The 27,970-nt window shown below is 35.4% G+C and overlaps 2 protein-coding genes and 1 pseudogene across 5 annotated transcripts; 1 reads left to right on the top strand and 2 right to left on the bottom strand.

The window, feature by feature from the left end:
* Nucleotides 1–186: 186 nt before the first annotated feature.
* On the top strand, nt 187–12,555 carry LOC100807624 (probable hexosyltransferase MUCI70). 4 transcript variants are annotated; one of them, XM_006585958.4, is made up of 10 exons: nt 187–655; nt 3,556–3,672; nt 4,591–4,853; nt 4,998–5,192; nt 6,410–6,765; nt 7,483–7,694; nt 7,781–8,037; nt 8,130–8,308; nt 9,005–9,095; nt 12,411–12,555. In XM_006585958.4, exons 3-9 carry the CDS (start codon nt 4,631–4,633, stop codon nt 9,074–9,076), a joined length of 1,494 nt encoding a protein of 497 aa, XP_006586021.1. In that variant the 5' UTR covers nt 187–655; nt 3,556–3,672; nt 4,591–4,630; the 3' UTR covers nt 9,077–9,095; nt 12,411–12,555. The 4 variants fall into 4 exon arrangements, with proteins under 4 accessions (XP_006586021.1, XP_006586022.1, XP_014634838.1 ...); XM_006585959.4 differs by lacking the exon at nt 12,411–12,555 and adding an exon at nt 9,635–10,147 and having other exon boundaries at nt 7,859–8,037; XM_014779352.3 differs by lacking the exon at nt 12,411–12,555 and adding an exon at nt 9,600–10,147.
* LOC100795044 (acidic endochitinase-like) lies at nt 9,760–12,414 on the bottom strand (annotated as a pseudogene).
* Nucleotides 12,556–20,451: 7,896 nt separating the features above from the next.
* Nucleotides 20,452–24,843, bottom strand: LOC100794520 (cullin-3A). Its single transcript, XM_003532012.5, has 2 exons — nt 24,152–24,843; nt 20,452–22,791 (listed from the first exon to the last, which is right to left on the bottom strand). The coding sequence occupies exons 1-2, from the start codon at nt 24,310–24,312 to the stop codon at nt 20,754–20,756; spliced, it is 2,199 nt and encodes a 732-aa protein (XP_003532060.1). The 5' UTR covers nt 24,313–24,843; the 3' UTR covers nt 20,452–20,753.
* Between the last annotated feature and the right edge of the window lie 3,127 nt (nt 24,844–27,970).

The raw sequence follows: 27,970 nt of genomic DNA, 5'->3' as shown, positions 1-27,970 counted from the left end.
TTCAATTAATAACATAGCATGTTAACTCAACAAATATCATTAATAAATTTACATCGTCGATTAATACACATGCCAAATTTTCAATTAACAAAGCCGATTAACGCAATGTGAACAAAAACAGAAAACACAGAATCGGAAAAAAAGCATCACCATCGTATTATTATTATAATAAGCACGTACCACACATTAGCATATAGATCGAAAGAGCATCATCGTATCATCACCGACTCACCCACGAGCGAAAAACGCTGCGTTACACTGTCGGTGTCAGGAAAAAGAAAGAAAGCTCAGAAAACACACAAACACAAAGTGAAGAAAACGAAACTGAAACGGGCAAAAAATGGAAACTTTGCCTTCCAAAGTGTGCGGATCGTGATGTTTGAGTCATACATTTGCTTTTATGCTCCGGCAATGCATCATCATCATCAGCCATAATTGATCCTCAGTTTCTCCGAATAATTTCGACAGACACATGTTGATTCTCCCTTTTCGATTGTTCCAAGGATCCGGGTTTTTTTTTTGTGACTTAGCTGCTCCATTATTATTGGATTTTTAGGTTCCTTGCATATCGAAAGAATCAACCTTTCCTGCACGTATATACGAATCCCACGCGTTCAGTAAAGGGTTCTGCAATCTCGCGCCACTACCACCACCGGTACATGCTTCTCTTCTTACCTTAACCCTAACTACACTATTTTTTTTTCTTTTCTTTTTTTGCTCTTTTGGGTCGATTCTGGGTTTCTCTGGTCGTGTACTTGCAGTGTGCAAATGGGTTTGTTTTTATAAGGCTTGAATGCTAAATGGGTAGGGAAAAATCGTAAGTTTTGTTCCCTCATATCATCTATGTCTGTTGTGAAATAAATGGCTTTTTTATTTCATGAGATTGCATGAAATGGCTAAATCATTTGAAAAAGAAAGTGTTATTGTGGCAATATGTGAAAATAGAAAACCGAAGCATATATGTCATGTCTATTCAATATTCGCTATTACTTTTATTCACCTTTTTAATTCATTCATTATGTTACAATTTTTCACATTCCTTGCGATTGCATTAGCTATAGTCCTGCTACTACTGTATATATGTTTTTGTTTCATCACCTCGTTCAATTTTTTATTGTTGGATATCGGGTAAAATTTTCTGCAGTTAGTTACATTTTGTTTTCAGTTTTAAATTTTAATCCACGTGCTCCTAAAGTTCCTTCCCGTTGCTTCTGTTTTATTACTTTAATTTTCTTAATTGAAACCACAGTATAACCGTTTCTTAATTTTTAGCATAATAAGTGACTACCATTTCTTTACATGCTGTTTTGAGTGATTTCTTCCTTCCTCCTTCACCTTGTCTATAAAGTTAGGGTGCATTGGATGCAGGTAGCCCTTCATTAGGCAGTATTTGTGTTGGGACTATGCATACACACTATATGGCAGGCTTCAATCCGAATGATCTTTTCTTTCAATTTTTAATACTCGAAAGGAAAAATAACTGTGGTGGTTTTGGTGGGGGGGGGTATGAACTTGGTCAGCAAATGTATCTTTATTTTTTGTACCTTTTAACATACCACTACGATTACTTGCTGCTGTATTAGCTCAAGTAGTGACCCTTATGTAAAGAGCTTCCCCGTTTGGACCCTTTTTTTGTCTCTTTTTCTTTTTATTTTGCTTGACAGGTGACAACTAGTGTATATTTAATATTTAATCATCAAGGGAGATCTTAGACTTAATAATATTTCTGAAACTTTGGTTTTTAACCGTGTCAAATGACATAGTGTGATTCATATAGCCGACCTCACCTAGTGGGATAAGGCTTTGTTGTTGTTGTATTGATCTAAACTAGTAAGTATATTTATTACTGCTATGATGTTTTTTTTTTACAGAATCAATCTTCTTGCTCCAAAATATATTTTCTCTGTTTCCATTAGTTGAATTTACTTTATAAGATCACCTCTGAAGCACAATTGTGACCCCCCACCCAATTCAGAAAACTCCCTTCGTTTACTTTATAAGATCACCTCTGAAGCAAAATTGTGACCCCTTTTTTTTAATTTCCTCGTCCCCCCAATTTGTTTGATATGAAATGTTATATGTCACTGTTCTTGCTTTTCTGATTATAATATTATATATCTGAAATGAATTAAACCTTCAGTTCGGTAGTAGATGCACCACTGATAAATTTGCAATGGTTCCAATCAAGAATAGGATTTATAAATATGGATGGCTTAGCCTCAAAGCCTGGTATCACAGCAAGAGTTGGTTTGGTTTCAAACAGGAATAGGATATATAAATTTAACCTCAACTCTCTCACACACACACACATTATGTTTTGTTTTTCTAATTACTTTCACAAACAAATGTAGACTTGATGTTGTAGATTAAGACCCATTTCAGACTTTGGCAAAGTTAGTATTTTTTGGTTTAGAATTTAGATATGAGTCCAAAGTAAAGTTAGCGTCATAATTATGTCTATCAAAGAAGTTCATAAAGCAACATATTCACTAGGAAGCTTGCATATTTTTTTCCCATTCAGTTGTTAATCTGGTTCTGTTCCTTTCGTGTTTTCTTACTTTCCTTTCTTTTCTTCTCAAATCTCAACCATTACATTCTTATAATATATCAGATTCTTCATTTTCCTAAAAAAGGAAAATGTGAAGTATATAAATATGATTTTTCTTCCAATCATGGATAACAGGGACAAGCAATAGTCACAAGTGAATCAAAGAAACTAGGTCAATATGTTTATAAATTGGTTATGGCATTGAGGTCAAGTTTCACTGTTTCAGGAACACAAGTCCCTTGATTATTTTATTTTGTGTAGTTGTGTACAACTTTGATCTGGTTGTTGTTTATTTATAATTGTATTGCCTTGAAATTGTTGTCTGGACTCATTTCTGCTGCTAGAAATATTATACTTCCCTAGCAATTGTAATGCTACAATAAAGAATTTTCAAATTGTTCTTGTGATTGTGTCATCAACATCCATGATTAAAGTTTCAAAAGTTCTTATGTTAGTGTGCATTTGCCTGGAACTATACTGATACTGCCACAGCAGAAAAAAGCTTAAAGTTGTCTAGTGAACATTATTGATGCTGATATATTCTGTCCCATGTAGTGCATTAGTGAACTACTACTATTCTGTGCCTTTTATAGACATATACAATGGGAAAAAGTTAACCGACATCCCACAGAACAAGTTCTACTGTACTTGTTGACCCATTCTTTACTAATTTCGAGTTTACTTATTGAGTGGTTTATGAATTATTTTTTTTTAATATTAATATATAAATGGCTTTGTATAATTTTACATAGAGAAATTCTAATAAGTTGCATTAGTTAAAAAATAAAAATATAAGGTAGATAGAAATTAAAAGTTGTTATCCATCCTATATATATCTTCTGTGTCAATTAAGCATGCTTGCCATTCAATTACTTGTTTTTCTCCCATCCTATAATTTATTTGTTTTATGTGTAAAAGATCTTGAAGCTTTTGATCTTTGTTGTTGAGTTTACAATTTCTGACATGATTGATGTTTCTGATTTGAATCATCACAATTTTTCTTGCAGGCCTCTCTCCTGCATCTGCTACTGCTACTGCTACTGCTACTGCAAATGGGCTATCTCCAGGAGGAGCTCCATCATCAGCTCCCAGGAATGCTGCATCAGCATTGATCACCTTTTCAGGTGGATCCTTTATTGTTTGCCTTTTAGTAGCTTTATCTCTCATTCCATTTTGAGAGTAGGGACATGACATTAGAGTCTATTTTCATGTCTTCTAACTTGAGTGAGTGAAATATAGGTTCTCTTTTTTGTGATTAAGAGACTTGTAATCTGGTTATGGAACAGCAGGATAGAGTTTTTTCTTGTTTGCTGAGTTGAAAATAACTGATGTTTGCTATGACTTTGTTTGCTGAGTTGTAAATAACAGTGATCAGCTCAATGTTTTTATAACTTTTATACTCGGCTGTTTTTGCTACTTTTTTCTATTAATATATTTTTGTTCCTGTGATCTGATATGGCATTTCTATATGATTTTTATTATTATTTAGTTTAATAGAGGCACATATGATATGTGCAGTCATGAAAACTCCCAATTGCTTTTTATTGAATGAGTATGATTCACTGTCGTTGAAGAGTCTGCATTGGTTGTAAACCAAATGCTATGATTATTGTAAATTTAAAATTAAACTTTAACAGTATGGCTGATGAAAAATTAAACTACAGAGCTTTTTTACAAGTGGGCATTTTGGGCCAGGGCCTATCCCTGTGGGTTGGGCCAAATTGACAGCTCTACCTAAAAGGATGGTTGAGGAAGTTTTAGCTTGACATTTTCATGTTTTTTTTATATTGATCTCTGATTCTGATAGTGATTTTATAATCTGCAGCTGCTTGCTTCCCCTGGCAATAACTGGTTTAAATTGAAGGCTTTCACATTTCATTATGCATTAACATCTTAATCTAAAACTATTTAAGCATACGTGGATTTGAGTTGTATGAGTTTAGTTTACATAAGATCTTCAGCTGGCAGCATGGGTGATTTATGGTTTGCTAGTGACCTTTTTGGTGTGACTTAGAAGTTGGAAACTATATTTTTTTCTGCAGATGAACTGTTCTGTGTCTGAATCTTGGGACGTGCTTTGGAATGGCTCTGCATAGAACCAATGGTGAATTGTTCACTGAGAGAAGAAACATCGTTGATGCAGTTTTCAATTCTTTTGAAAAAAGTGATCATGGCTCTAGAGTTTTACGTCGTGGTCGAAGGTTTGGTCGGATTACCAAACACAAGCTTTCACGCTGGATTTTCCTTCTCACAGCACTCCTTTCAATACTTCTAACAGTTTATGGTTTGAAAATGTTTTTTCAAGGTGAGGACAGAGACATGTATCTTTTCTTCTGGTACTTTGTATGGTTATATACAAATAGTTCCCCACTGTCCCTCATGTATCAGAGAAATCCTACTTCATGAATTTTCACTTCTAGTATTTCTTGACAATGGTTTCGTTACACAGCTAAAATGGAATCCAAGTTCTCAACAATACCACACAGTATACAAGAAGAACGTAACCTACAAGAAAATATTGTGGTATCTGATGATGGAAAGACGTCTAAAGAAAATATTGTGGTGTCTGATGATGGAAATACGTCTAAAGAAAATATTGTGGTATCTGATGTTGGAAACACTTCTAAAGGGAAGCGCCGAAAGCGTAAGACTCATTGCCTTGATCCTCATTTATCTTTAAAAACTTAACTATGTTTTTGATCCCTAATAAATAACTAATTTTTGCATTTGCTCCCTAGTAAATTTTTGCTTTGTGTTGAGTCTCTAATAAAACAATTTTGTTTTTGGTCCCTAATAAATTATCGAATTTTGTGTTTGCTCCCTAATAAATTACCAAATTTTATTTTTGCTAATTTATCAAGGACTAAAACAAAATATCAAGTACCAAAAACAAAATTTGTTTTATTAGGGACTCAACGCAAAACAAAAATTTATTAGGGAGAAAACACAAAAATTAGGTATTTATTAGGGATCAAAAACATATTTAAGTCATCTTTAACTTATGTTTTATGAATTTGAAGTCAAACTTCACTTTTAGTTCTGTTCTATGCTTCATCCCCTAACCTGTATTTCTAAATAAAGATTTGTTGAGAAACCCCTTTTAGAAAAATCAATAGTGAAACGAAAGTTCTGAAGCATCAGATAGAGGACGAATCTGCAAGTTTACAAAATTGGAAAAATGAGCAGCTATCTGGATGGCTGCTGGAGTAAACATCAAGTCCAAGAAAAAGTTGTCATAGATAGTGGAACATTTCTAGGAGAGAAATGCCAGCAACATACTCTTTTAAACACATTTTCTCTGATTGGTTGAAATTTATTGAAAATTACAAAATAAAAATATGGGTCTCACATCTTATTTAATGACTCTCGTGATTTTGTAGTTTCCAATAAATTTAAATCAATCAGTGTGTTAGGAGGAGAGTGTGTTGCATTCTTCTTTCTAGGATAATGACAAATATATTTTTGTTAGCATCAAGTAAAAGAGTTTCTTTGTGTTATGTGAATCATATTTGTTTTGCTAGCGGAACTTGATTATTCATCTGGTTGATGTTGTTGCTGTGACATTATGATAATTAGCACTTTGCAAATAATGTGTGCTTCTGCATATGTTATTATGTTGATTACTTTTAAATCTCAAATGCAAATGGTGTTTCCAGAGTTAAATGAAAAAAGAAAAAATCTTTGGGATTTTTTACACCACGGTTACATCACTTGCTAATATTTGAATTTGGTCAACTAAATAAATCAACATTGTTCATGATCTATCAGGATTATTTGGATTTATATGTTCCTCATAGAACTGAGTCTAGTATTAACTAGATTCTTTGCCTCCAATATTTTCCTTGAATATCAATGCTTCAGATTTTCCGTGTGAAGTTGGACTTCTGGAATCAGTAGATGGCCTTGTTGAACCCAAAAATTATATGAACTTCACATGGTTTTCTCTAGAGTATGTTGACCATGAAGATAGAACGTCCAAAATTGATTTATTTGAACCTCGATTTGGAGGACATCAGACTCTAGAGGAAAGAGAAAATTCATTTTATGCAAAAAACCAGACTCTTCATTGTGGTTTTGTAAAAGGGAAACCAGGACATCCAAGCACTGGATTTGATATAAATGAAAAAGATAAGGCTTATATGTACAGATGTAAGGTTGCAGTTTCTTCTTGCATTTTTGGAAGCTCTGATTTCCTCCGGAGGCCTACAAGTAGACTGGTAATCCTGCAATTATTTTAAAACATTTTTTGCTATTTTGTACATTATCCATAATATAAACAAAAGTCTTCAGTCAAGGTTTTGTTTGATCAACATGTTGAAATGAAACCAAAAAATCATGTTAGTTTAATCAAGTGATGAAAGTTTTAATTATTGGAGCCAGAAAAGTAATATGTATATGAAAGATATTGAGTCAGAATCAGATGATCTATGTTACATGTGTTCTGTTTTTCACCCTCCCCCTGTCATAGGTTTTGAAGAATAATAAGCAATGGAGCAGAACAATATAGTAAAAAAACTAATAGGAGAGGAGAAACTTGTAGAATGCAGACTTGGATAGTTGGATCTCAAATGAAAGTTCATTCCACAAGTATGCCATTTGATACATCAAATCTTTTGTGATTAGGTAGATTTGATTTCTTAAAATATTGCCTTTGTTCATGGTGATAATGGATCATGCATTTGTTTATAAGTGTTATTATTATGGCCCTTCCTTGGAATTAATATTTCTACAATATTTGTTGGCTTGTTGCTTGATCTCATTTACTATATTTTATGCTGTGAAGTAGTAGAAAACTGGAACTTAAATATCAACCTGAATTATGTGATTATGATATTTCATTGATAGATTAATCATTACTGCATTCTGTCTTTGATTTATAAAGCATATGTTAATTATGTGGAAAAGATTATATATGTTTCTTTGCTGCAATGCAGATCAGTCAATATTCAAAGGACAATGTTTGTTTTGTTATGTTCCTGGATGATCAAACTCTATCCAAACTTTCATCAGAAGGAAGCAGTCCTGATGAGAGAGGGTACATTGGCTTGTGGAAAATAGTTGTTGTAAAAAACTTGCCATATGAAGACATGCGGAGAACTGGCAAGGTGCCAAAATTTTTATCACATCGCCTCTTCCCACATTCTAGGTAGTTCTAGTAATCTGTTCTAGCATCCAAGTTTTCTTGCTTTCTATTCCTCATTTCCATGATGTTTAAAAATCATTCCTTGGTAGGTATTCAATTTGGCTTGACAGCAAGATGCGACTCAACTCTGACCCTATGCTGATTATTGAATATTTTTTGTGGCGAAGGAAGGCAGAATATGCCATTTCAAATCACTATGATCGCCACAATGTTTGGGAGGAGGTACTCCAAAATAAGCGCTTAAATAAATACAACCATACAGCAATTGATGAACAATTTAACTTTTACCAGTCTGATGGCCTCCCCAAGGTTGACCCATCAAAGCCAAATGATCCTCTTCCGAGTTGTGAGACCCTTTTCATCTTTGTTCATTGTGGAATACCTGTTGGGTCTTGTGCATAATAAAATAATCTAACTATTGAGTCTTTCACTTTGCAGATGTTCCTGAGGGTTCTTTCATAATCAGGGCACATACACCAATGTCAAATTTATTTTCATGTCTTTGGTTCAACGAAGTTGATCGATTTACATCTCGTGATCAACTAAGCTTTGCTTATACCTATTTGAAACTTAGGAGAATGAATCCAGAGAGACCAATTCAGCTATATATGTTCAAGGTGAATTTTTAACACATTTAAGCATAAAACACTCAGTGCAGTGCCATATAAAGTGAGGGCTATTTTTATGAGTGAGAGGAACAAATGTAGACCATTAAATCTTACATGGTTGGTAAAGATTTGCTTCTCTCTCTACACACACACAGAGGGCAAAGGTGAGGGAATTTGGTCTTAACCATACAACAATACATAATCTTGACCATCCATTGTTGATTGTCTTTTCGAGATTAGGTTCTCTCATGTTCTCACCTTGTGCGCTTCCTACACGCACGTGCATATGCTGTTCAATACCCATTTTGAAATTCAAAATTTGAATGTATTATGTGATCTCTGTTGTAAGCCCTATTATTTCAAAGGTGTTTTCTGTTCAAATTGGACAAGGATATCCTTCTCAACTGCTACTTGCAGATTACATTCACTTTGTATGCATATAAGTTATGATAATTTATAAAAGTGTTTACTGCAAAAACTTCCCGATTCTCGTAATTTTGAGCCTCCAATGGTCATATTGTTCTGTCATGTTAATTCAGTAACACATTCTTCCTCTCATTTCCCTCCACTAAGTAAAATATAGAGTGATTTATATATATATATATATATATATATAGCTGAAATTTTTTGCTCTATGGTGTTGCTTCAAAGGCAGTCATGTAGTCATAGCAACTTATAAAGTGTATTCATCATCAAACTATGCAGGATTGTGAACGTAGAGCATTACTGAAGCTATTCCGGCATAGGGAACTTCCATCTCCACGAGAGACTGCTTGATCAGTTCCAGATATATAAGGTGCCTTTTGTTGCTTCTTGATCATGTACTGTTCATTTTGATTATTTTGAGTGCCATTATAAGAATATGGTTCTTTATTATTTATTTGTTATCACTAACTGTCTTCTTTGATAAATTAGCTCACTCAAGCAAATAAAATTTTAGGAAGTATCTCATAAATTGTGTAATGATAGAATTCATGTCATTTAAAGTTATATCTGTTGCTTGAATTAGGAAGTTGAAACTTGGATACCTGTACATATCAATTTAGACTTCCATCTAAAGTAGTAGGGACTGCTTGTTTTGGCTGAAAGTGTGAAAACCTATATTGAACAAGTTGAAATTTTGGAAGAAAAAATCATCTAATGCTTGATAAAATAAAATTGAGAAATGGTTGAAAATGGTATATATCCCTTTTTTCATTTTCCACCCTCTCATGACCAGAGTGAAACTCAACCTCACAATATTAGTCTTCATTTTACGTCTTCCCACTAAGCACACTCTTGATCTTATTTCTTATCTAAGCTCCCCAGTCCTAACAAGACATGTGATATGTGAAGGGATGCACACTACACTAATGGCACAGGTCATCATATTTGACATCCCTTCCAGCTTGATTAGCCTGACAAGACATGCATGATATGTTTTAAGCTGGACCAAACAGAGGCAAACTCATTCCTTGTTCAAAAAAAAAAAAAAAGAGGCAAACTCATTCCTTGCAGAACAGTGGATTCTTATAATTCCTTGCAGCCTCGGCTGAAGAGTGATTGCAGGTGCATTTTTGTGGCCAAGGATTTTACTCCATTATGGGGTTCAGTGGAAGTTCTTTATGAGGGAAGGGCAAGTTGATCAAGGTTTTAGTTTGTTCAGCTTCCTCATGTTTAGTGTCAAATATGGGGGATGGGGTGATTTTGCTACCATGTAAGAATACACTTTCTTTTTTCTGTGTAAACATGCAACAGGTTCTCCTTCCTCTCCCAGTCATAAGTAGAGGGTATTGGCTGATCATAAAAACTGTAAATTGCCTTTCATTTTAGTAACATTTTTGGTGAAGAGTATTTTTCTTTCTGTAAGGTGTCCTCACATCAAAATAAAAAATCAACCGCTTTTCTTTACATGAATTGCCTGTGATTGCTTTGAATGTGATTTGAAGCTCCAATATTTTATGTTAATATTAAACCTTTGCTAGAGTGTAAGGGGGTCTAAATTAATTGAGAAGTGTGCGTTCGTTATTATAAACTTTTTTGTATTTTTCTTTGATTCTTACAAATAAAAAAATATTTGCTTCAGTGAATGAGATATTGTTTTCAACTATAACTAGTTTTTGGCAGAAAGACCCTAGATCTAAAAACACTCGCTATAACATTGACTCCTCTTCTATTCTATTAGCAATATTTTTATATAAGCAAATTAAATGTTCTTTTTTTATGTTGTATACTCTTTACTAGTAACCACACTTAACCATTCACACTCTTTAGATTAGACTAGGCCATTCAATATACTACTTTCATGTTTTCTCTTAAAGTAATAGACCGCCGGCTAATTGGTTTAGAATTGTGACAATACTAATTTTAAGTTCTATTTGAAATTCTTCGAGCACAATGATAACTTATCCAGAAATAGTAAAGGGCTTTAGAAATTACTACTATTGTAGAAGTAGTTTATCACCTATAACTACGTAAGATTGGAAAATTGATGTTTTTTTTAGTAATGTTTTTTAAAAAAAAAATAATTGGTAATGGAAAATTGATGCTTAGTATAATAAGTATCAGAATTTAATTAATATTTACTAATATTTAACAAGTGCATTCATTGTTAATATTTGTTATTAATTCACTTTTTCTACTCGAAGGTAATTAATAAATAATGATACCTCAGTCTTTTATACCGACAGTGAATAAATTCTAAATACAGGGAAACATGTTATGGTTCTAATCTACTTAATTTCTTGCATGCTGATTTGTTATGGTTCACAACATTCATCTCCGACAGCATTCATTTGAACCATCCAAACATACTTGTAGGCATTAATATTTGAACATATACCGATACACACAGATAAATAACACGTATTATTACACACTGCTAGTAGATGATGAGTTTGGATATTACACATGGCTCCTGATGGAGGAGCTATATCCACTTTGAGCATCATAATACCTAGACCACATCATAACACCTCCATATTTAGCAGAACCCTTAATGGCTGGAAGCACCTTGGAAATAAGATCAGCAGAAGGAATGAAACCACTTCCAGCTACCTGCTTCCATGCATCTTCAAGGGACTAATTGCCCCAGAATTGTATTGGCAAGGAGGGTTGTTGTAGAATTGGACACAAACAATGTCAAAAAGGCCTGTTGTGAGGGCATTTCCAATCCAAGCATCAGGAAATGGGCACTGAGGTGCTGCAGTTATGAACGCTTGCTTGCCTTGCTTGGCCATGCCATACCCTTTAAGGAACTTGGCAAGATCACCCCAGTGCTGGTTTGATCCATCCTCAATGTCAAAGTCGATGTCATCTAGAATGGCGGGGCCAAGAGGACGAGAAGACAACTGTCCCCCCAAGAAGTTGTTTCAAAGGTAAGTGGCTACTTGGCTTGCATCTTGAGTTGATGCAATTGAGTAGCTTCCTGCACCTCCTCCTAAAGAGAGCAACACCTTGATGCCTTTGGCTTGGCAGGACTCAATGTCCGAGCTTAAGCCAGTGCATCCTTTACTGTATGGATCACAATGGCCTGCAAGGTTAATCATAGGAGTTTGGCCATCGCCAAGGGTTGGCAAAAAGGCTATGATCACATAGTCATAGTTCCCTGTGGCACAAGCCTCGTCCAGCGTGCCTAGTTGCCATTCTGGCCCCAGTAGATTGCAATTTTGCAGCATTAGAACCATTTCCTAGTGCTAACAAGACTAAGCACAAGAATGTGACTGAGATTGCTGATTTCAGTGCCATTGTCTATTGATTTGCCTGGAGATATCTCTCTCAAGTCTCAACCAATTTAAGCTGCTACTTTGCAAACCATGATGCTGGATAATAGGTTTTATAGTGGCGCCATGACAACTAAGCCTACCAAAAACATTGTCCTTTTGTTCTTAAGAATGTTGCTTGGCAGTCACTTCGTTTCCCACTACATGCCTAAAATGCATTCATTAATACTGACCCCATTTAAGCAACCAACAATTATACTAGTCTATTTAACATTTCTTATGTCTGTTCTCTGTTGTGATCTTCTTTTTGGTGCTACTCTCCTTTTAATTTGTTCTAAGAAACAATAATTTAAGCAGTCATTGTCCTCTTCTGTACTCTTATGTCTGTTTTCTGTTGTACTATGCTTCAGTTAAATTTATCACGCTCGTTAAAACAATGGAATTGGATCCTCTGGAGTTTGGAATTGAACTGCACCCCATGCAGTTATTATCCAACGGTGTACAAGTTTTGAAAAAAAAATATTTTTATGAATAAATAAACATTTTTAAGGGTTATTGTTGTAGTTAAAAATTTTACTGCAGAGAATCTTGATCCATGAAGAATTACGAGACTTGTAATCTAGTATTTGATTTAATAATTATTACCCATTCGTAATTATCTGAAATTACTGCTACTATATTTCTTCAGCTTTATGGATTAAAATTTGAAAGGGTCACTTGAGCATAGAGAAGAGCACCAAAGAGAAAAGGAAATGATTTATGCCTTGTTTGTTTATCCTCTGAACACATTTGCATGCGTTTTTCATCTGAATATATTTGTTTTCTAAACACTTGAACAGAGCATATGAAGATAACAGAGGAAAAGAATGAGAAAATATCTCTCAACTGTTTCTATTTTTTTAATTTCTTTTAAGCACTCTTTTTAAAACATTCTCAAAACTTATGGGTGTATTGGATTAGAATTTTAACGAATTTTAAAAGATTTTTTTTATAAAAAATGTTTGTGGTATTCAATCAGCATTTTTAAATGGTATAAATATATTTTGTGATATTCAATTAAGATTTTTAAGATATTTAAAGAAGACAACAAAATCTGGTGGTATTCCATTAAGATTTTTTATAAATTATAAAAAATATTTTGATATTAAAAAATTATAACTTTTGGTGGATTATTTTTTAAGAAGGATTTTGATAGATCTCCTTAATATAAAATATCTATCAAAAAAATCTCTCAAACTCTTGAGATTTTACTATACTTTTTTCTTTCTTTTTTTATTGGTTATCAAACTTTTTTTTTCTCATCACACATATCAGCTTCTCTCTTTCATATTTTTCAAGATGTGTGTCATATAAGTTTGTTCTATTCTTTTGAAATATAAAAATATCAAATATACTCCTTCTCTCTATTTTTTCATTTGTTTTCTAAATTAATGTTTGTCTTGTATTAACTATGTCAATCACATGCTCAACACAATATTTTTCTTATTGTCACTCTTGATTTCGTCATCGACATAATTCAATAGTCCTCTTACAAATTTTTCATCCTCATCACTCTCTTCTATCCCATTTAAATATGTCATTAAATTTATTAGTAATTAAAAAAATTAAAAAATTAACTTATAATTTTATATCTATTATTTGAATTCAAAAGTCAAAAAATGTTATTACAAGAAGAATTAGTATAAAAGGATATAAAGTTAGAATTAATTTAGTTATTAAATGATTAAAAAAATTATATTGATTTTACTTTTTTTTATTTAAACTTTATTATTTTTTTATTATTTTTTCACTAACTCATAATTTTGAATGTGTTTTTAAAAATTCACAGAATTCTTTAAAATCTTATAAATCTATAAAATTCTTTTAAATCCTTTAAATTTGTATGATATTAATCCATTAAAATTCAAACTATCATAAAATTTTGTAAAAAAATCTAATAAGTCATAATATTCCTATATAATCATTAAAATCTACAAGCCTTTATGCTAAAATAGTCCTTTAAAATCCTAATTCAATACTCCCCTTGATATATTTCAAATGAAAAATTTAACATTGAATAGAAATTTATCTTAGACAACAATTTTTAAAACAAAAACATGAAAAAATTCAATCGAGTCCATGGATTTATTTTATTTTTGTTCTCGCTATTCAGTGTATTAAGAGCTGAAAACAAACTACTAGGAGTCTATCGTCTGTGATGTTTTATTAGCTAATAAGAAAATTTAATTTCACTATCCATACCAAAATGCTCTATGTCCTAGTAGTAGAAACACACTATTATTTATTAAAAATTGTAATTTTAAAGGTTTCACTTCTTTTTTCGATACTAAGGATAAAGAACAAAAACTAAGGCAGCCTTAGAGGGCTAGCAGCAGCTCTCCTAACATCATTAGCAACAAGAGCTTTTAAAACAAAGGGTATCTCATCCACCAAGAAAGATGACCAATTCCTTTGATGTCCAAATTTGGCAGCCCAATTAGCAGCAGAGTTAGCTTCCCTATTAATGTGAACAATAGAACTTTGCCAACCATTAGCCCAAAGCACCCTCCTGATATCCGCAGCTAAAGGTCTCAAAGAACTAGGAACACTCTTGATCACATCAATCATATGAACAGCCTCACGTGCATCCATTTCGAACAAAGAAAACTGGGTATTAAGATCTATGGCCAACTTAATACCATACTTCAAGCTCCAAAGCTCAGCCAATATCACATTACAATAGCCTAGCCTTTTGGAGAAACAACTCAGAACTTTGCTATACTATCATTTGTCATATGTTTGCTAACTCTAAACTCATTCGTCAAAAGACGAGCGTGCATGAGCTTCCAAAGAAAAAGCTTAATCCTTTAAGGTCCCTGCCACTTCCAAATACTAGCGAACAACAAATTAACAGGGCCAGAAGAAGGTTCATCGAGGTTAGATAAATAATGATAAGCATTACTAATAGTGAACCTACCATCCAGAGAGTCTTTCCACAGAGGCGTATCATCATCAGTTCCGGAAGGCGGGTTAATAGAAGCAATCATAGCACAAATATATGGTGGCACTAACACATTAAGACCTTCCCATCTCCAGTGACCATCAACACCATATGCAGAAACAGGGAGGTTTGAGACATGACTATGAATATCCTCAGGAATCAGGGAGTCAATTGCAGGTACTCCAGGGATCCAAGCATCTTTCCAAAAAACGAGTATTATTCCCACTATTAATGGACCATAAAATATTATTAGATATATGGATTCAATTATTTACAATCCCTTTCCAGATGTGGGAGGCTTTCGGAGAAGTTTTAACTTGTGAAATAACAGATGGCCCGCAATTATATTTCATCCGCAAAAGTCTAACCCAAAGAGTATTGGGATCTTTCATCATTGACCAACCCAACTTCAAGAAGTAAGCTTGATTAAGCATCCTCAAACTCCTAAATCCAAGCCCCCCTTGATCTTTGGGTTTACAAGTCATCTCCCAAGACATAAGGTGGATTTTCCTGTTATTAGCATCACTGCACAAAATAAAGTCTCTACAAATCTTTTCTATCTCATTACAAGTAGCAATCGAAATAAGAGTAGCCTGAAGAACATAAGGAGGGAAGCTGAGCAAACATGACTGTGCCATAGTAACTCTGCCAGCCATGTAAAGCTTTCTCCCTTTCCAACCAGAAAGCTTCTTCCGAACTTTGTCCACCAAGAAAGAGAAATGACTAACAGTTTTCCTCTTAGGAAGAATCTTAAAACTGAGGTAAGTGTCCAGATTCTTAGTGATAGGGACATTCAAGTTCCGACTTTAAGAATTAGAAAGAGTATCGCTAACTCCCTTAGAGAAGAACACTGAAGATTTATTCAGGTTTACAGTTTACCCAGAAACAGTAGCAAAGAGAGATGATCCTATTTATCTCTTGCACTTGTTGATAATTCGCTTTAGCTACCAAAATGATATCATCTGCGAAGAAAAGGTGAGAGATCTTGACCCCACTCCCTCTACCAAAGGAGAAAGGTTTCCATCTCTCTTGATGTACAGGATCACAAATGAGATGGACTAGCCTTTCAAGGAAAAGAACAAAAAAAAGAGGGGGCATCGAATCCCCTTGGCATAAGCCTCTAGACGAAGCAAAAGAATTAGTAGGATTCCTATTCCAATTAATAGCCATATTAGGAGTAGTAATACAAGCTGAAATGATGTTAATCCACAATTGTGGGAGCCTTAAATGCTCCAGAATTTGAATAGCAAAATCCCATTCTACCCAATCATAAGCTTTCTTTAAATCCAACTTCAAGATCATATATCCCAGGCAAGTCACCTTCGTCTCAAATGAGTGAATTGATTCCTGCAAAATAATGTAGTTATGCACAGGATTCCTCATTCCTGCCCTTAATGAAACTAGTTTGGAGAGGTCCCACCACGTAAAGCAAAATTCTTTTAATGCGGATAGCAATCATTTTTGTAAGGATTCTATATATCACATTACACAATGCAATGGGTCTGAACTGAGAAATAGAGGAGGCATCACTGGTCTTCGGAACAAGAGTCAAGAGAGCCTGATTAACAGAGGTGATATTGGTTGAATTATGCCTAACATGAACAATGAAGCCAAAAATCAATTTCCCAATAATCTCCCATTGAGACTTGAAGAAAGCTGGGTGAAACCCATCAGGCCCAGGGCTTTTGTAATTCCCCATAGTAAAGAGTGCAAACCTAGTCTCCTCAAAGGTGAACTCCATGTTAAGAAAATCATAATCACCCTCAGATATCAAAGGGAAAGTAGATATGGTTTGTAGCGCCAGCACCCCATGGTCCTCTGAGGAGAAAAGATCAATATAGTGGCTTTGGACCATATTCCTGATACGATCCTCATCGTAAATCCATATCTGATTATCATCCTGAAACACATCAATCTTGTTTTTATGCCTTTTAGTGAGGAAAGATTGATGGAAGTAATGAGTATTTCTATCCCCCATATTCAACCACTTAGTTCACGACAATTGAAACCTGTACATCTCCTCATGGTCACAGATTTGAATGTACTCATTCCACAACTTTTGTTTCAACTCAGTGAGTCTAGAACTTTGATTGTTGTCATGAGCTTCATCAATTCCATTTAATCTTGCCAGGATCCCCTTTTTAGTTTTGAATATGCTGCCAAAACAGTCCTTGTTCCAAAAAATTTAGGCGATCAGTAACTCGCTTCATATTCTCATTCCAATGCTTATTCAAATGCCAACCATTATGGACTAAACTAGGAAATTCTGGGTGCTGCAGCCAAGCCACTAGAAATTTAAAATAACCCGAGTAATGCCTGTTAACCCCATCTGAAACCAAGAGCCAAAGCCCACAATGATCAGAAGATGGGATATTCATGTGAGAAACTTTGGAATTGAAAAAAAAAATTTGCCATGGATCATTCGCAAGAACACGGTCTAATTGTTGATATAGGGATCCATGATGCCAAGTGAAAGGTTGCCCACTAAACCCCATATACCAATCTTAATAACTTTTTCAGCTACCGCTCCACTGATTCAAGGTTCAAGAATACCAACAAAATCAAGATCATGCATTCTCATAAGATCCCGAACTAGGGTCGGAAAGACCTTCTTACCTGCACCACAGCAATTCCAAATCAGAAAATTCAAAAAAAATTGTGATTAAAAATCCGAGTTAAACTCAAGGGATGCCTTCATTAACAGGAATAACCATAGATTGGTTATCATGAGATAGAGCTCCAGCGACAGGGATAATCATCAAATGGGTATCCAAAACAATAGCCTGAGAAACCTCAACCTCAACATTTTTTTCACCATCCACCAACATAGGAACTTCACTAAGAGGGTTAGGTGGTTTCCTAGGGATAGGATTGCCCATGAATGGAGGAACCTCAGGAGGGCTACCAGGGGAGATTATACCATCTTGCCCATGGCTAGAGGTTTGTGGATGGTTGGAAAGGAGTAGTAACAGTTAAGAGAAATTGATTAGGCTGGAAAGATGGAAGATGAGTATGAATCTGTGGGCTAAGGATGGTCAGAAGAGATGTGTCTAACTGGATGGGTTTTTTCTAGGAAGGCAATGCATTCATCGAATAGGGTTTAATCTGGTAGGATAGGTTTTTAGGCGTAGTTACTTTTCTAGGATTTGGCTTGGTCTTTGTGATTGAATTAGACCTAGGCACATGAGTGTTCAGGTTCAGGGTAGATTCTGGATTGGGCTTAAGGGTTTCAATAGGAAGGATTGGTTTGGTTTCCAAAACACCAAATCTTAACCCAGTGGAGGAAGGCTCAAGATCCTCAGGGGAACCATCAGGAATTTGTCTTGGGGTTTTAAGAATAAGGGGTGATGCCTTGGTTTTTAAGCCACCATCCAAGGACCAAAAACCCCATTAGCAGCTAGCATAGTGGCATTATCTTGGTCCTTCGAAACCTCAATAGAAATAGTCAATTATGGTTCGGAGGAACCACCTGGCTGATAAGTGGTTCCAGAAGTAGGGGAGGCAGAAAGGCATTAAGAATCACTATGACCATATTTGCCACAATGAAAACAAATAAGATGGAGACCCTCGTACTCCAAATTGAAATCCATTCCAAGCACCGTGACGGAGGGCACAAGTTCACATTCGAGATCTAATTCCACGCAAATTCTAGCGAACTTCCCACGATTTTGAATTGGCATGTTAACATCGATCTTCAATGTTGTTCCTAAAAGATCACCAACTTTGTAGAGAAATTCACTATTGTATAATTCCATGGGCAACATAGGAATCCTAACCCACACTGTAATTATGGTTCAGAGGAAGCACCTAGTTGATGAGTGATTCCAGAAGTAAGGGAGGCAAAAAGGCATTGAGAATCCTTATGACCATATTTGCCACAATGAAAACAAATAAGATGGAGACCCTTGTACTCCAAATTGAAATTCGTTCCAAGCACCTAGTTGATGAGTGGTTCCAGAAGTAAGGGAGGCAAAAAGGCATTGAGAATCCTTATGACCATATTTGCCACAATGAAAACAAATAAGATGGAGACCCTTGTACTCCAAATTGAAATTCGTTCCAAGCACCAGAGGAAGCACCTAGTTGATGAGTGGTTCCAGAAGTAAGGGAGGCAAAAAGGCATTGAGAATCCTTATGACCATATTTGCCACAATGAAAACAAATAAGATGGAGACCCTTGTACTCCAAATTGAAATTCGTTCCAAGCACCGTGACGGAGGACACAAGTTCACATTCGAGATCTAATTCCATGCAAATTCTGGTGAACTTCCCACGATTTTGAATTGAAGTGTTGGAGAGGATTAGATAAGAGCCTCTATCTTTGGACAAGTAGTGAAAAAAATAAGTCACGGACCTTCCATATGAGCAAACCTATAAGCTTCCTCAAGTGAATCGGACTAGAAAATAATCTTCATGTAAGTCCACGGTTTCCAATATCCCAGTCTTAGTCCACATTTTCTTCAATCTCAAAGATAGGAAGTTTAGGGAAATTTTTTTCCCTAAAAGTTTGACAATAAGCAAATGTTGCCATAGCCGACACCGCCTATCATAAGTGACCACAACCACCTTAATATTGGGTTTTGGATTGAAGGGGTGCTCGTGCATAGTTTCCTCATCCTCGATGTCCAAGCAAGCACAAATATCCTCTCTCACACCATCTATAATGTCCTTAGGGTCTATATTGAGGTCCAAAAAGTGTTCCTTCATGGCCACGTCCTTACCAACCAAGCAGTCCTTGTATAGGGTTGGAGTAGTTTCCACAACAAAAGCATCACTGGCAAAATCTTCATTCCCATCAATCTTCACTTTTTTAGTGCTATGAGTTTTCTGGTTTGTCTCCTTTGTGGTTGGTGCAGCAACGGAAATAGAGGGGGCAGGGGAGGCAGCACTAGAGGACGTGGTGTTAGGGGTTTCTCATAATGTTCTTGCATAAAGAATATGTCTTGCATTCAATCAATCACAAGTTTTACTTTTTATTTAATGAGTTTCAGTCATGATTATATATCAATTTTTAATAAAATTTTATGAATAATAAAATTAAACAGTGTGTTGTCAACACTCCTCTCCCTTTATTTATATATATCTATTAATCTTTTTCATGACTTGGTTACCACAAAAACATGGAGTCATATGAAATGAGAGCAAACTGATTTTCTGACCTGTATCTTCTCTAACAGTAACTTAACGGTGCTGTAAGGTTAGTGAAATTCTTCTAGGTTAAGGCGTACAGCAACAATTACCTTATTGGCACTTAGGAAAAACTTGCCATAACATAACAAGACTCTCAAAGAACAAATATAAGTTTTTAATTATATCACTAATTACTCAAAGATTGGCACTCTAAACCATCCATTTGTGCACAAAATATGTGATGTGGAGGAACTGAATTAATAGCAGCCTTTTCTATTATTATTGAAAACAACATTGCATAACAAGAAAAGAAAGACAACATTGATATTTAGAAAAGTGAATTGATGTCACCCCATCTTCCAGGGACTAAATTAATGTCATCTCAATCTTTCTGATACAAAAAAATCATGGTTTACTTCATTTGAATACAAGACTTCCTCACATTGACATCCTACAAACATGGGTGGCAAGGACCCTAATTTGCTTGGGAATACAGTCATACAGATACTAAATGATGAAACATCACAAAGAATTGGAAAACAAATTAATGTACAATAAAATCAATGGAGCTATTTAAAGGTAAATTTATTACCTGGTTCATAAAGATACATTGTAATCACTGAAGCAAACTAGTTCTCCAATTCTAAGCAAGATATCGGTACAATCTTCTGTCACTATCATCCCTCTCCAAAAAGTCCCGCTCAATGAGAGACTCAATCCGTTTCTTTACCTCCGTTGGATTTGCCAGGAAACGCGATTGCAACTGCTTCGTGACCTCCGCTATAAGATTGTTATGATCAAGTTGCTTCCTGGATTTCATGATCCTCACAATTGCTGCTTCAATCTGGGGCTTCCTGTCTTCCTCCACTCTCTGTCGGGTTTCCAGCTTCTCAGGTTCAGATTCCTTTTGTGCAACTACAGTTCCTATTTTAACCTTGTAAAGTTTGCTGCTGAACTTGTCATTAACATAGAATGCATCATCGTCACCAATATCTTTACCCATAGGTTCCTTTCTAAGGACATTTCTTCCCTTAACTAAAGCCAATGATTGCAAGCATCTTTTAAGATCCGAAGCAGGAATCTCAGTTGCTTGCTCAATCTCCTTGTAGCTCAGTCTATCAGCATTATTAAACAGCATGACAACACACATTTGGTAAGTAGAGACATTTAACTCGTGCTTCTGCCCCTTCCCAAAGGTTGCTTTCAAGTCTGCCGTGCCCATATTAGTTTGCCAGGACAATCTCCTGCCAGTATGGGTGCCAAGGTAAAATGACCGAAACTTCTCGCACAGCGCAGACATTTCTGCTGGCAAGTTGCATGTAACACTAGACTGAGTTGGCCAAGACCCTGTTGTAAGAACTTGGACAGTAAGCGTAGGACCGTCACTTAGTTCAGGGTGGCAGCCATAAAAGCCCTGCATTGTGTCCTGAGAGGTTTTCATGTCTGTAAACATTCCCTCCAATTTAGATGTAAATTGGTAACCACATTCTGTCTTGAGCTTAACTATGAGACTTCTCTCTGCATCATCAGAAACTGTTTTTCCAGACAAAAGCCGCTTTGCCAAATGCTGTTTGTAGTACTTCTCAAAAACATCTTTTTCTTGCAGGTATCGGAACAGCATCATCACCTTGTCAAGAGTAACCTCTACATCATCCTCACTAACCCCTTTTAGACCTTTCCGGAGTTTATCATCTACAAATAGTGAAATGAACTCTGGAGAACGAGGATTCAGATTGATGAAATATTCAAATGAGGAATTCAAAGCATTCTGGAAAGACTTGTCATTGATGAATGCCAAGTTTATGATCTTGTCATATTTATCTTTCTCATCTAAGAGCCTCTGCACATATTCGACTGGATCCTTCAATCTTTCAGGATCAGTAACAAGTTGTTTACCAGACTCTCGCATATGTGAAGTCATCACTTCTCGAATTTTTGAAAGACCATCAGTAACACGACGAAACAAGTTATACATTCTACTCATATCTTCATATTTATCATCACAAAGCATGTGCACTAAGCCAGAATTCTCCATATGAATTAATCTTAGCATATGATTTTCAATCATCTCCTTCTCCACCACATTAGTAATCTTCTTTTCTGTCCTGGAATCCAAGTAATGGCTCACTCTTTCCATTTCCTCATTCAAACGCCTCTCAGCTTTTTTCAGATAATCACCACAATCGCAACACTCGATGAATTTCTGGGATTCTGCCTGGTAAAACTCAGCTGAAACTTGAAGAAAATGAGTCTCAAAATCTTGCCCATAAACAGAAGGGCCTAAATCCATAAGCATTTTTGTTATATTTCTCATAATGCCTCTATCAATAACTTCACCAGTGCGTTCACTATGTACTAATTCCAGAAGTGTATTCAATAGCCGAGTCCTGATCTGGCTGGAATAAATGACATTTTCTTTCCACAGGTTCAGCCCAAGTTCATGAACAGGAGTCTTCTGGGTGCTTGGAATGTAGGTCCTATCCATGTACATCAGTATGTCTCTGATCATTTGTAACGCCTTATTATGATCATTCCATTTCCTGTTCAGCTCTTCCAGAAAAGAACCTCCTTGAGCAGCTTCAACAGATTGAGCTATAGCTTTGAGATGCCCAGTCATGGTCGCAACCAGCCCTGAGTAGAGCTTCTCCCCAAATTTGTGAAGCACCATGTTGTATGCATTTCTAAATCCACACATAAATAGAAGGAGGAAAATTAGAAACATATGTTTTCCCTTGTGGAAAGAAAAATAAGCATAAGATCCTTTAATGTGTACATGTAGCTCAGCCAAGTGCAAGACTCCCACACGGTGGGGTCTAGGGAAGACAGATGTATGCAGCCTTACCTCCACAAGAAAAGACGCTATTTTCATTTAAAGAACCCATAACCTCCAGGTCACAGGGCAACAACCTTACCGTTGGGTCAAGGATTGCCCTCTTAATGTGTACATGTCTAGAAGGAAAAATCACATACCAAATTCATATTAACTGCCAAAAATAATTTATTACTTTAGTATCATCAAAGTTGAGCAATCATGGAGAGACAGTAAAGGAAGCTTGGCTACAAACTTCAACATCATAGATTAATGAATAATCATATAAAATCTCTCCAACAGCAGGTTCCATATCTATTATTTAAAAATCCTCTTAAACCATGAGCAAGCCTTGTCATATTAGTGGTATCAACCACATTGATCAATTGACACCATCAGAAATTTGATACATTCAACTGGCTTTTTGAGAGGAAAAACAAGAATTGAATGAAGAAATCTAGTGCCAAACCCTGAATGTTGTTCAGTAACCCGAATAAAGCAATCAACTACATAAACAACTAATCGCAACACCACAGTCACATATAGCTGCTGATCCTCAACACCAAAACATTGCACATCAAATCGTCTTTCTCGGGCATATCGTTACAGTACCTTAAATTATACAGTTTCATCATAGACTCAATAACCTCATGAAAATCAAACCCAGAAAATGATAGAATTTGCCTTCCTACTCCGATTTGAACAATCCAAAGGACAAAACTTAGATGTAGTTCCATAAGTGATTCCGGTGCTATTATCTAATCAGAATTGAAGTTTTACCTCGATAATCAACATAACAAAGGCTTTCATTAAAAGTTAATATAAATTACCAATGTAAAACACTGATTTAGATTAAAGTACAGTGGAGATATAAGGCTGGTCCAGTGATTGGAGAAGGGTGAAGGGAGAAGGTATAGAGATAGATCGCGGGTTCAAATCTTCTAACAAAACTAACAACCTAATGTTTGCCGATCAAAACAAGATTAAAGAACAGTAACAAAAGCACAACACCTCAAATCCTACGAAGAGAGCCCCTATATCATATTTCACACTCCCCCAATCGTCACATGTACTCCGACCCTTATTCAGATCAAGATAAGACGTCACATCAATTAATAGCTCATAACCAAACAGATACTCACAACACAAAAACATTTTGTGCTTCTTAAAAAAATGAAGATTATTATTAAATTAACGGAAATGATAAGAAAAAAAGATAAAGAGGGGGGAACCTGTAAAGCTCTTCAAAACTGAGACCGCTAGCGTTGTGGTTGTAAATCTCGTGAATCGCATGTTCGAGAATCTTCCATGTCTTGTCGGCGTACTTGGGATCCATCACCACGCGGTGCTTAAACGCCTCTATCTGGAAATTCCTCTTTTTCTGGTTACTCATTTTTTTTCTTTCAACCCTCTAATCCTAATCCTAATCCTAATCCCAATCCCAATAATAATAATAAATAATACCCACAACCCAAAAATCGAAGCTTTCTTCGAACCCAGATTCCGAAAACGCCTCACGTTAAATAAAAGCGCGAGATCGATGAGATTGACGTGAAAATTTGAATTATATATTGGGGTGTTGGTGATTCACCGGGGGCAATTAGAGGATTGGATTAGCGATGAAAATTGATTTGAAACAAATGGAGGTGAGTTGGGATTGATTTGGAGTAACTTTTTGCTTTCGTAAAAGAAGAAGAGAGGATGAGGATGACGATGATGCCTCGCTGTGTTTTTCTTCGTTTCAAGGATTACGAATCGTTTCTTTTCAAAGTTTCGCGTTTCGCACTTGAATGATTTCAGCGCGTCTGTTGTTAAGCAGTGCATTATGCATAATTGCATACTTTTTTTAATTATTAGACGAATTTAGAAAAGGATTTGGGTCTTCTAAATGTATTTTTTACATAATTAAAATAAATATACTTGATTTAAAAATCAATGATTATATTTTCTTTTAATGTATCTAGATACCAGAGTATTTTTGGGTATAATGCCTAAGATTAATTCTTTGGAATACAAATACTTATATAAGGGATTAATTCTTAACAATTTTTTCTCTCAATATAGTGATGAAGGCATAATGTGTATGAGTATAAGGTATTGTTGGATGTCATTGACAGGATGATCTAGCCTATGAGATTACGAGAATGGGCCTGAATGTTTTTCTGCTTGTGAATGACCTAGCATGTGAGATACGAGGATGGACTTATTTATGTGTGGCATGAGGTTCAATGGAATTGTTGTATGCATGAATGTTTGAGACAGGCATCATAACATTTGAGAGTTGTTGAATATATGTGAACCAAGAAGGTGGAGGTCACAATAGGTTTAGCCTGAACCTTAGGGGTTTGAGAGACCTGGTGTGGAAACTCCATTAGTTAATGTTGATTCCATTAGCTCATGTCGATTCCATGAGATTGAGCATACTTGCAAATCCAAGTAGCCCTAACAACCACTGTAGATCATTCTAGGTTGTGTAGTGCATCGACATCGATAACGCTTCTTGGTAGATCGCACTCCTAGACTCTCCTGAGTTAGATGTGGTATCACATGAGCATCGAGCATAGAGTTACGAACATGTTATGAATGAGCATAAGGTTGTAGTGCAATGTGTTGGACTATGTTGTGTTGAAATTGTGTGAGATGTGCTTGTACCTCTATTTCATGTCATTGTATTGAATAAGATTAGTAATTGTGAGTGGTAATATGACTGATGGAATGTTAAGTCGTGAGTGTGTTGTCATATTAGTGTTTATATGTTCTGGTTACAAGGGAATGAGATGTGTCTATTAGTCGTTAGATAGAATGATGAGAGTGGGTCATACAATAAGAGGAATAAAACTACGTGAGTTAAAGTCAATGTTAAGTGTATCAATAACCTTAGAACTAATGGAATGTTAAGTAGTGAGTATGTTGTCATATTAGTGTTTATATGGTGTTCTTGTTACAAGGGAGTGAGATGTGTGTATTAGTCGTTAGACAGAATGATGAGAGTGGGTCAATACGATAAGAGGAATAAAACTACATGAGTTAAGGAGATGTTAAGCGTATCGTGGATTATGAGTAACCTTAGAACTGATGGAATGTTAAGTCGTGAGTGTGTTATCATATTAATGTTTATATGTTGTTCATGTTACAAGAGAATAAGATGTGTGTATTAGTCGTTAGATAGAATGATGACTATGGGTCAATACAAAAAGAAGAAAAGAACTATGCGGTTAAAGTGAATGTTAAGTGTATCCTAGAGTATCAATAACCTTAGAATTGATCTTGTCAAACAACCCTAAGTGTTAGAAGGAGAAAAGTAGACCCTAAAGGAATAATGAAAGAGAGACAACAATGATGTTTGAGAATAAGAAAGAAGTCCATGAGATGTGTCATGATTAAAAGGTATAAGATCAACTATATACAGGAATGAAGCATGTTGATAATGGCTCATTAAGAGTAAAATTGTGAAAGATAAATGATAGGGTTCTTAAGATATAGGAGTTTAACCAAATTGTAGAGTCCTTAGAGCACTTATTAAGATATTATGTCTCATCCCTTTCAGTTTCCTCTTTTTCAGGAAACAAGTTTTGGCGTGTGTAGTCAAAGCATGAAGCCTTATCATAGAAGACGTGGTTTAGTTATGTTTTACCTTTTTATGAAATTCCTTTATGTGATGTACAATACCAGCAAGAAAAAAGTTGTATTTAATTATATTTGGAATTAAGTTTTTATTTATCTATTTATTTGTCAGCTTCTACATGATAACATATAACTCTTTAATTTATGTGTCTGTAGAAATCTTAATGATAGTTACATCTATAATCTTGTATGTTTCCATTGTGAAAGATATAGACATCGTAAGGATGTGTATCTATTGATTCCATTAGAGGGTGAACAAACAGAAGTTAAGGGACAAATATATTGACAAATAATTAGAAGAAAGGAAGATCCATTTCAGCCCACAAGAAGATATCACATTTGGCCTATGGATTACTATCTGGAGAAAACCCCACATGAAGAAGCAAGGTGGACAAGTATCATCGAAAGGGATAAGAAATTTCTCACCAGATGGATCACAATTTGATATTCTCAAGGGGAGAATTGCAATGACAAAAATGATGTGCTAGAGTATGTCGAGGTAATAGAGGTAAACGGTTAGAACAACAAGCACTTGTATATGCAATAGTTTCCGATTTGGAAACAAAATGTGTTTTGAAAAAAAAAATAGATGAAGTTAATGCTAAAAAAATTGACCTTGGATCTATCAAGGAAAGAATCGAGCCAACATTTCCAGTCTGGGAAAGATACAGGGAGCAAGACTAACTCCCAAACTGGGCTTAGTCCTAGTCTTGAGCTTAACATCTCCATTGATAAAATCCCAAGTGTTTAGAGCCAATAACCTAATAGAGTTAGGATTGTAATACAAGGGTAATGAATAAGGTTCAAGAGGCATCATCATCTCATGATTGTGGAATTCAAAACAATACTAACCATCATGTTATGATAGTGAAAATTATGGCTATAGAACTAGGAGGAGATAAAGTTATGAAAGGCTCCCCTGAAAATTCCATGATTCAAAATGACAAGGACCCATCAACATGCTATATGTATGAATAGGGAGATGTGAAGCAATCATCTGAAGAGTCTACATTGGCAAGCAACTACCTCAGTGTGCTATGGAGATCGACCATACTTAAGTGTCGTCAATAATCCCTAACAATTATTTTTTATTTTATGAATCATATAAACATTTTAGCATGGAATTCAAGGTGCGTAAGTAGTAGAACATTTCATTCCTTTGTGAGAGATTTGGTTCGTAAATATCAAATTACCATAATTAGTGGCGATAAGAAGAATCATGTCATCATGAATTTAGGGTTCAATTGTTACTTTAAGATTTATGTTGTAGGCTTTGCAAGTGGCATTTGGTTCAGTTAGGACTCCTCTTATGTAGTCATATCCATTTTGGCAATCCATTCTCAACACCCTAATTGCAAGGTGAGTTTTAAAGGAAATGATGTTTCTTTCCGTTTAACTTGTGTTTATGCTAGTTCTTGGCAAACCTT

The sequence above is a fragment of the Glycine max genome, chromosome 8 (genome assembly GCF_000004515.6).
Source record: "Glycine max cultivar Williams 82 chromosome 8, Glycine_max_v4.0, whole genome shotgun sequence".
Lineage (NCBI taxonomy): Eukaryota > Viridiplantae > Streptophyta > Magnoliopsida > Fabales > Fabaceae > Glycine > Glycine max.
Note: the sequence above shows the minus strand (reverse complement) of the source record. Positions and strands in the feature narration are given on the sequence as shown.

What these genes read in the sequence shown, in the direction of transcription:
- LOC100794520 (XM_003532012.5), bottom strand. Translation starts at nt 24,312, where the DNA reads ATGAGTAACCAGAAAAAGAGGAATTTCCAGATAGAGGCGTTTAAGCAC. An exon ending in AGTTTTGAAGAGCTTTACAG is followed by an intron (nt 22,792 to 24,151) that starts GTTCCCCCCTCT and finishes GTGTGGATTTAG; the next exon opens with AAATGCATACAACATGGTGC.
- LOC100807624 (XM_006585958.4), top strand. Translation starts at nt 4,631, where the DNA reads ATGGCTCTGCATAGAACCAATGGTGAATTGTTCACTGAGAGAAGAAAC. An exon ending in TTTGAAAATGTTTTTTCAAG is followed by an intron (nt 4,854 to 4,997) that starts GTGAGGACAGAG and finishes TTCGTTACACAG; the next exon opens with CTAAAATGGAATCCAAGTTC. An exon ending in AAATGATCCTCTTCCGAGTT is followed by an intron (nt 8,038 to 8,129) that starts GTGAGACCCTTT and finishes TTCACTTTGCAG; the next exon opens with ATGTTCCTGAGGGTTCTTTC.